Raw genomic sequence first — 10,446 nt, 5'->3', positions numbered from 1 at the left:
TTCTCCTTGTGCTTCAGGGGTTTCCTTTTGGTACTCTGGTTCCACATTTTCCATACTGTCCCCCGCCTTGTGCCCTGAGTTCCTTGGGATAGACTTCAGGCTCCCCCGTGCCCCTGTGGAGGATAAGCGGTATGGAAAATGGATGGATGGATGGATATTAACCCTAACACTGTGCCTTTGGAAAATAAGTAGAAATGCCAACGCTGTCAGCATGGTCTGTTCAATATACGTCTCAAATAGCACTTTGCACAGGACTGTTTATTTATACTGTTATATATATATTTTTGTACCTAGCCTACATGATCTATTTACCCTATTTACACACAGATTTCTGCTTTACTGGGTAGAGTAGCAATTAGTGTAGAACATTTTAGGATGTTCGAGCTGAGACAGCTTTACCCCAAAGCAGTGAGGGTTTTGGAGAGTTACCCTGCATTGCCCTGTTACACATGATCTCTGTATTCATAACGTCCGTTTGTATTCAGTAAAAAGGCAACAATTCCAGGAATTCTGAGCCAGAAATAAATGAAGAGTTGAATCAAGGTGAAACAGTGAATCGTTTATAAGGACAGGGTTAGAATGTGTAGCTTTTCTTAATTCTTTTCTGAATATCCCTTGTTTTTGTTGTTGGAATTCATCAGCATGTCCTCACACTTGCAAATTCACAATAATTCTCACTACTCAAGTCAAATGACAAGTTAGGAAGGCATTGGGGTTAGAGGTGGAATGTAGTGTGTCATTTAATCACTTTAAAACCCCCAAAGCACGGGGAGAACATGCAAACGCCACACACACACATAGCCATGGCAGGAATCGACCCCGCAACTCCGGAGGTGTGAGTCTAAGCACTAAGCCTCTGTGCGCTCCTGAGACACCCCACATGACACTGTTTCTTAAAGGAAAGACTTCTGTTGTCAGGCGTAATGTAAAAATTTTAAACAACCCCCCCCCCCCCCCCCCCCCCCCCCCCCGGAAAACTGTTGTTATATTTGTTGTTATTGTTCTTATAAAGAAAATAAAAACTAAAAGTGCTAAAGTGGTTTTTTTTTTTTTTTTGGTTGTCGAGATGAACTTTAGGGTTAGATTTATGTGTAGTAGTGTGGAATTTACTGTATTAATAATTACGTCAGTGGAAGGTCCTTACAAAGGTAGCAAGACAAACATGTATGTATGTGTGTGTGTGTGTGTGTGTGTGTGTGAGACAGAGAGAGAGAGAGAGAGAGAGAGAGCATGTGCAGCTTTCTAAGCTCTGTCCATGTACTGGTCCGTGCACATAGAGTGTGCTGTATGATTATACACTATTATATGAAGGATACTGAAGTCCTGTTGTACTCTGCGCGTGCTCACTCTTACACCTGCTTTTCACACCTTGCCTCCGGTAAACTTCCTGCTACAGGCAGAGGGGGATCTCTATTCCCCTTTTGCTTTATAGGGAACAACCCGTGATGCTCATCTCTCACTAAGCTACACAGTGGCATTTTCTCCTCGCTGAACTTTTTTGTGCGGGGTTCTCCATCAGCATGGCGGGTAGCGGACACACCGACGAGCCTTGGAACTACAGCAGCGCGGAGCTGCTCGCGCGCACCACTTCGGTAAGACCGTGCTCATACTTGAATAACTTCTGCCTTAAAGTGAACTTGTCTTCGTGTGATTTTTTGAGTGTGGGGGTGAATAAACGTGCTCTGTAACGGAATACCCAGCACTTCTAAATAAATAAATAAATAAATAAATAAATAAATAGGAAGAGTGTAAGATCTCAGAGCGCGCGCGTGAATGAACGAGCGCGGAGTTTGGGGAAATGCCTGCGGTCCGTCACGCGCTGTAATTCAAACTCATTCACGCTGATGAGGTGATGTTTAACAGCAGCACGTGTGTGGGTTCTACATAGTTTGCAGAATAGATTTAATTTGATTTGATTGATGGTTGCACTTTTTAGTACCCTATGCATTTCTGTTTATCTTTATGCGGTTAAATCAGTGGTCCCCAACCCTGTTCCTGGAGATCTACCTCCCTGAAGACCCTAATCGTGCCCACCTACCATTATTGCGTTAAGAAGTTCTTCTTAGATCAACTAAAACTAGAAGGTGTGTTAGATTTTGGTTGGAGATGAAAACTACAGTAAGGTAGATCTCAAAGAAGAGGGTTGGTGACCACTGGAATGAATTGTTCGTTTGTTAAATGTTGAGCAAATACAGTCGGGGGAAAACACTGCAATTACGCATAGATGCAGTGTCACATGGAGGTGATTTAACACGTGTCCCTTTGCTCCATCAAACCAATATAAGAGCAGCCGGAAAAACAGGACTCTGCATGTGATGAAATGTGCATTCATTTCTCCCATAACAGCTGTTCTGCCTATAACTCTCTCTCTCTCTCTCTCTCTCTCTCTCTCTCTCTCTCTCTCTCTCTCTATACATTACCTACAGTACTGTGCAAAAGTTTTATGCACATGCAAAGAAATGCTGTAGAGCAAAGATGCCTTCAAAAATAATGAAATGAAATATTTCTACATTTTTTTAAATAAAATACAATAAAGAGCAGTAAACAGTAGTAAATGAAACAAAGTCAGTATTTGGTGTGACATAGAAATAAAAATAGTAGTCGCCAGAAAAATTAGTGCAGTTTTATAAGGAAATGAGCTGTAAGTTTTATTGAGTGTCTTGCAGAACCAGACATGGTTCTTCTGGAGTTTTTGACTGTCACACCAGCAACCTTCATTATGTTTTTTTTTGTCTGAAAAGTGTCTCTTACGTAATATGCTGCTTTTTTTTTTTTAAAATAACATACTAACATTTTTCTGTAACTTTAAATTTAATTGAGTGCTAAAAAAAAAAATCTAAAATGTTGTTTTTGGTACCGACTCGATAATGTAGAAGTCATAAAATAACAAATCTATAACAAAGTTTGTACTGAAGAAATAGAATGCCTAAAAGTTTTGCACAGTACTGTATATAATGTCTATGTGTACTAAAAATTCGCAATATTGTATTGTTCTACTGATTAGTTACCCATAGATTGATCCATACCACTTTAGATCGTTCTAGGACATTGAGAGGAGTCACACATACAAACACAAACACACCTCAAATCATAAGTGCAGTACAAGTATGTAATGTTATGCTGTATCAGAAGTTTATGCAGAATTTTGAAATAAATGTTAGAAACAGTAGTTAAGCCAAGTTGGAGAGATGACTTGCGCACAACATATGCAGCATGCCGCATCTGGATTAAGGAAGAGAATCTTTCTTAGTTTAATTATCTAAAAGAAAAACATCAAAGTCTTTATTTGATGGTAAACTGCAGCATATAAACAGGACAGAGTCTTTAATCTCATGTGCCCCGGTGCCGAGCCGACATTATGGATGATTTTCACTGTGGAGTTCTCTGTGGAGACATACAGTATAATGATAAGAAACCGGTCGATATGAATCAATGCACTTTAGATCAGAGGTCTATAGATTCTGCCCCTAATGTTTTCTCACTCTCATCAGGTGGTGAGGAGGAAAGTCAGGGAAGTCTTGATGAAAACGTGTTGAATATGTATGCCGGCAGCTGTGTTGCTAGCCATTTTCAGGGAAAAGTCACTAATGCATGTTGAAAAAGTGGCTAAGTCACCCGACGACATCATATACTTATGCATATTCCATCAGATTTGGGCCAAGATGTGTCATGTGACGTCATCACAATGCGCATTCAGCCAAAGCCCTCTTCGATTCACGTTCGTCAAACATGATCACAGCTAAAAGGTCCCATTTACCAACACACATCACTGTGAAAGACAAAACAGTGCATTGCAAATTTAGAAAAAAGCCACAGCAAAATCAAGCATTTTTGCCAGCAACAATCACGAAACACTCTGCGAAATCCTGTATGGACTACATAATATAGAAGAATTTAGGGGTTTTATATGAATATAGAATAGATGAATAGAATTGACATATGTACAAAACAGACTCATACTAGCTATTTGTTTATTTATAAAATACTGTAACTTCATATCAAGAATGCAGATGGGTAAGGAATAAGACTGTACTGTTACATGAAAATAATGCATGCCGGAATAATAATATTAATAAATATAGCTGCAAAAAGCATTGGCAGATTCCTCCTCAAGATTGCAAACCCACAAATACAACATTGGCAAATGACAGATTTTAAGTTCATTTTTGTAGTTTTCCACAAATTATCATTGTAGAGAAAAATCAGGAGTCTTTGAGAATTTTGGAGAATTACTTTGTGCTGCTACAATGCTATTTTAACATTATTTTTAATTTATTCCTGCTGATATACCGTTAATTTGATTTGATCTGTGCTGCTATAACATTAATCTGAATAATTTCCTGCTTCTATAATATGAATTAGATTTATCTGTGCTGCTATAACATTATTTTGAATGACTTTATGCTGCTATAACCCTGCGTTGCAACACTGAGAATGCATAATACAAATGCACTTTTTTTTTCCTGAGCAGTGCTACAACCCTGTTTATATTTACTCAACTATGCATTTAGCAGACTACTATACTTACACAAAAGACTAAACATTCAGGGGAGACAGCACATCAAAAGTCCCCTATCCCCTCCACCACACACACACACACACACAGAGCAACTTTGCAACTGTCACTGTGACAGTTAAAGTGCTTACAACCACGACTCTTTCCATAAATATCAAATAAACATCATTACATCAACGATTATAGGCTTTACTTTGTTACAACGCATTTTTAAAAAATCTATTTATTATTAGTCTTACATTATGTGGAGCATCTGCCATACAAGTCCTTCTGTATGAGCTGTTACTATAGAAACAATATCGTATTAGAACAAGCACATTAATATTAACCTATTGTTCATGTTCCAGACAGAACTTCATTCTGAGTTGTGTTGCTATACAAAAATAATGCACAACTTCTGACCAATCAGATTTGAGCATATAAGTAGATGTCTTAGTGACCAATCAGGAAATATACACAATGGAAACTTTTGGAATACTTCGCTTTTATTACTATTTATTATTTTTATTTTATTATGTATTATTTTATTTTTATGATTATGTAAATCACTGTTCATTAGTGATTGGTCATTGGCAAGAGAGGTTTGTGCAAGCACTAATCAGTCAGAGGTATCACTCTAGTAGTGAGAGACCAATCAGTAATTGGTCATTGGAACAATAGTCATCAGTGAAAGATCTTGGGAACAGTTGTGATTAGTGTTTGGACATTGAGAACAGATGTTCATGCAAGTGCAACTCAGATTTTACACACTGGTAGCGACAAAATTGCTGTTGTCAAAACTGGACAGCAGGTTGCTACAGGAAGTGATGTCTATACCTCACAATAGGGTACACCAAGGTCAGACACCAGCTGTATTTTACTTTTAATTATTTAATTAATTATTAATTATTTTTAAATGAAAATGCGTTTGTTAAACAGATTCCACTGAATCCTGCCCAACTATGTCTTCTAGGATTAATATGTTGTGACTATAGGCACATTTGTAGGCATGTTTAACTGTAAGGACACAAACACAACCCAAATGATTTTGACTTCTGCACTGCTGAACATTTACATTTACACATCATCTGTTCGTGCAAACTCAAGGGACAGTTCAGATTATTTGGGCATGTCTTTGTGGTCAGTAAAGCACACCAGTCGGAGCAGGTGTCCGTCTTCAGCCTAGGCATGATTCATCATCATCAAGGTGTGCGCTTTTCATTAGTGTTTGAAATCAGCACATATATCCCACACTTCAATGGACGTCTGACCTGTACCTCATTGAAAGTGCTGCATTAATTCATCTAAGGTCACTGATTAGGTGGACAATCACAGTGCTAAAACACCTCATTGGCAAGATCTTTGGAAGACTTTGGAAGATGTGCTCTAGCTAGTTAAAGGAGAAGGGAGGGACCTCAAGAGTGCGCGTTTATGAATACTCCTAGCTAGAACAGCTTAACTAAACAGTAAAAGGCTGAATGTAACACAGTCATGTGGGTACCATGAGACATCAGCACCCCTCCAGTCCACCTTTCAAAGATCCGGGTGCTTCCATAAGACTGGTATAATGACAGCCTCAACATCTCATTTTATCTCAATTCTCCACCAACTTCTCTAGAGTCTAAATACCAATGTCCAGACTAAACATGGACATTTTACCTTTTAAACTTTCTGTCTGCTTGTGTAGTGTTGGTAAACTACTGCTAATATGGTAAATCCTTTTTGTTTGTTTGTTTTGTTTTGTTTTGGGTCATTCTACAATTGTGGTGGTAAATACTGTCCTCCAGCTTCCAACTGTGCATGAGCAACACAGAAAAAATGTAATGACACTTAAAGATATTTTGTACACATGTCACAGTATTAACATTTGCTGAAACATTAAAGTATTTAATTGGGAACAAGATTAAAATAATAATAATAATAATAATAATAATAATAATAATAATACTAATAGTAATAATAATAATAATAAATGAAAAGAAATGAATAAATGAATTGAAAAAGTGTATTGTTTATTGATACTTAAATTATTATAATATTGCAAACCATATCACCACATGCTTCTTTTTAAGGTGGCTTTATACTTACTGTTTCTCCGGTTGTTACTGCAATTTTCCCAAAACCTCATTTGACTGTACAATGGTGTAAGCTATTGCTAAAATATTTCATTAAAATTGTATGCAATATAATATAATATACGGGGCCACAGTGGCTTATTGTTAGTGGCTTAGCAGTTGGGGGTTCGAATCCCATCTCCGCTCTGTGTGCGTGGAGTTTGCATGTTCTCCTCGTGCTACGGGGGTGTCCGCCGGGTACTCTGGTTTCCTCCACCAGTCCAAAGGCATAGGTGGTTGGATGATTGGCATTTCCAAATTGTCCGTAGTGTGTGAATGTGTGTGTGATTGTGCCCTGTGATGAGTTGGCACCCTGTCAAGCGTGTTATCCACCTTGTGTTGGAAAAGCGGTATGGAAAATTGATGGATGATATAATATAATATAATATAATATAATATAATATAATATAATATAATATAATATAATATAATATAATAATATAACAGAAGTATGAAATCATTTAATGTTCTTTAATTTTATGTCAGTTTTGTTTGAAATCTCACCTTTTAAAAAATATGACTGTCTTTTTGAGCTTCTTCAAGTGTGCAAAGTTCAAGGCAATCATAATATCAAGAAGACAGTCAAACTTAAAAGCTTAAATTAAATGATTAAATTAAGTTAAACATTTGAGATGTCAAATGATTGGTTTATTATATTGCCAGTGCAGATACCATTGAGAGGCTGTCAGTGGTGTTACTGGTAGACAGCATTATCACATCATAATTGGTATAAAACCATTGTTCCAGAAATCTGTGAGTAGCCTATATGTTTATGTCATGATGGACAGATATATTGATTGGGCTGCAGTAGGGGCCTTTTTTATAGATGGCTTTCTGTCCATGCAGTTATTAATAATACCAGTTAAATGCCATTCACATTCTAACTTTTGAACTGAGCCTAAGGCACTGGTTTGAATAGTTTCTCTTATGTTCTCGAGCACTTATATTAGTGCTTGTGTACAGTCAAAGCCTGGAGGTAGACTCAGTTAAAGTCAGTTATTCTTTGATGCTTGCTTACATTTATGTGAAACATCAATACTCCAATAAAAGAAAAGTAACCTACAGTAATGCATTTTGATGTCAGGGCAAATTTAGCTGTCCTGGTTTCAGATCAGATATCCAGGTAGAAAAAAAGGAAAATCTAATTTAATATTAATTTCTTTGTTGGAACAGACACTGTCTCAGCTGGATGGAATCAATGTGGTATTGTAAGTCAGCTTCCAGGCCCACACTGATGATGTTAAAGACTGGCCTGACTTCATTGTAGCCCAATGAGTGATTATAAGATTGACAGTTCATATTCTATGATGAAATAATAATTTCACTGTTAGCCTTTTGTGTAAGGCCCTTAAACCTCAACTCAGAATTTTGCTCTCTTTGGCTAACATTCTTTTACAAATGCGAATGTAAAATCGAAATATTTTTATACAGGGTCACCTTCCACAGTCACAGAGCTCCACCCTTTATTTGATGTGAGCGCAGCAGCTCTCCTGGTGTGTTCAAAGATCTTTGGTTGTTTTATAGTGTTGCAGGATAATAAAAAGATACCAAACAAATGGGCTTCCTAACTGATTTTTTTACTTCAATTTGGATCTGCAAAGTCAGATTTGCATGCTAATTATAGTATAGATATTTCTTAATCTCTGAACAGCAGGAATTACTGACTGAACACTAAGTGATTTGGAAAGACAAAGCAAGACAGAAGGAAAAACGATTTGTGTTCCTAAGCCTGTTATATGGACACTCAGTGTCTGACTTCAATCTGGCAGAGAAAAAAAACAGCAGAACTGGGCAGGTCTGTCCCTCAAAAAGGAAAATAAATGAACAAACACATGATCGTACAAATAACCTGAATAATAACTGAATTTGTATTAGTGAAAATTGAAATTTGTATGTATCAAAGCAAAAGTAAAAGGGATAATAAATGTAGCTACTTCCTACTTGCCAGCTGCATCAAATGCTATTATTTGGACAGCTTCGTACTACCTCCATTAAAGTAAGACGAACAGTTGAGGGAAAACTGATTTACAAATTGTATAACAAAAGATTGCTGAGGAAATCTTTCTTTGTGAATATAAGTATACGCATTTGCTTATGTTACATGGTATGAAGTTGATCTGAATTACAGTCATAAGAATCTGTTATGTGATATAAACTGAAGTTTAAGTATACACAAAAATATGGTGGTGGCTCTTTAATGTTTTGTGGCTGTTTTTTCTACCAGAGGACCTGGACATTTTATTAGGATACATGGCATCATGGACTCTATCAAATATCACCAGATATTAAATGAAAACCTGACTGCCTCTGCCAGAAAGCTTAAAACAGGCCGTGATGGATCTTCCAGCAGGACAATGATCCAAAACATACATCAAAATCAACACACAAATGGTATACTGACCACAAAATCAAGGTTCTGCCATGGTCATGACAGCCCCTTCACATGAAACCCATGTACCCAGGAGAGATTCTGTATGGAGGAATGGTCTCAGATCCCTTGCCATGTATTCTCAACCTCATCAGGCATTATAGGAGAAGACTCAGAACTGTTATCTTGGCAAAGGGAGGTAGCACAAAGTATTGACTAAAAGGGTGCCAATAATTGTTGCACACATATATGTAACAAAGATATTTATATTTTGGATAAACCTGTGTTTTGTTTGCAATTGTTTGATTTCTATGAAGGCAGAGTATTTTTGTGAATTTTTTTAACAAAAGATCAAAAGGTTAAACAATAAAGACCATTTTTCATAGCCTTCTTTGCTCATATTTACCAAGGGTGCCGATATTACTAGAGGGCACTGTAGAGATAATCACTCAAAAAAATTAGGAAAATTAAAAACAGTCGAGATGGAATTATCCTATTGATAATAGGATAATTCTTATTGATATTGGTTCTCATTGGTTCTTATGGTTCATGGTGTTTCTAGTATGGGAAAGTAAAATCTGTTCTTTAAACCTTATCATTAGAAGTGGGCCAGTTAAATTATTGAATGATCTGGCCAAATTTCTTGGACTTGATCAGATTAGTTATACCCACAAGATTTAGACAGACAGTTATTATTTACCTCCACGTCATTATTTACCTCCACTTACAGAAAGACGTCTTTCTGTAAGTAACCATCTGACATCTCTTACAGCAAGTACTGAAGCTGATCAGGCATTTCTCACAGTCACAATCTTACTACAGCACCCTTCACACCCTAAGACTGGCAATTTGGTGACTTGAGCATTTAAAGTAGGTGCAACTTTCACCTACTTTATAGACAAAGCCACAGTTAAACCTTCAGATGTTGGCAAAATGTTCCTAATTCGAAATCCAATCCTTTGTATTCGAGTGCACATTAAACAGTATGAGAGAGGCAATATAAATTCAAATGGAGGATTTTAAAAAAAACAAAACACATCCTGTATGTTATCACACCCATATTTTGGACTAAAGGCCAAACATTTTTCCTTGTTTATAATTGTTAGAGAAATAATATTAGTATTGTTTTATTATTATAATAGATAAATCAGTTTATGTGTGAGTGCAGAATGGATAAACAGCTAGAGAAAGCAGGTAATCTGAGAAACTGATTGTGCTGCTTTTGAGCTGTTGTTGTGTAGAGGAGCAACTTTGAGTCTACAAATAAGCAAATCAATTAATTAATAATTTTTAAAACTAATAATAAAAATAATAATAATAATATTTATTTTCTTTTACTTACACCAGTTTTAGACTTATTACACGACACATTGTATGAGATGATCCCAGTAAAATGTTGGCCAAATCCTATAAAAGAATTTGTGATAACATTTTCTCCCTGTCAGATTATACGATTAAGATCCTCTAAG

General features: G+C 36.6%; 1 protein-coding gene across 1 annotated transcript in view; it reads left to right on the top strand.

Moving 5' to 3' along the window:
- Nucleotides 1–1,516: 1,516 nt before the first annotated feature.
- opn4b (opsin 4b) overlaps nucleotides 1,517–10,446 on the top strand; it is a 27,776-nt gene continuing 18,846 nt past the window's right edge. Inside the window, exon 1 of the mRNA NM_001200264.1 lies at nucleotides 1,517–1,592. Within this exon, the coding sequence (NP_001187193.1) occupies nucleotides 1,521–1,592 (72 nt within the window). The 5' untranslated portion in view covers nucleotides 1,517–1,520. The remainder of the gene's footprint in view (nucleotides 1,593–10,446) is intronic.

The sequence above is a fragment of the Ictalurus punctatus genome, chromosome 13, assembly GCF_001660625.3.
Source record: "Ictalurus punctatus breed USDA103 chromosome 13, Coco_2.0, whole genome shotgun sequence".
NCBI lineage: Eukaryota > Metazoa > Chordata > Actinopteri > Siluriformes > Ictaluridae > Ictalurus > Ictalurus punctatus.
This window is presented reverse-complemented; position numbering and strand designations above follow the sequence as displayed.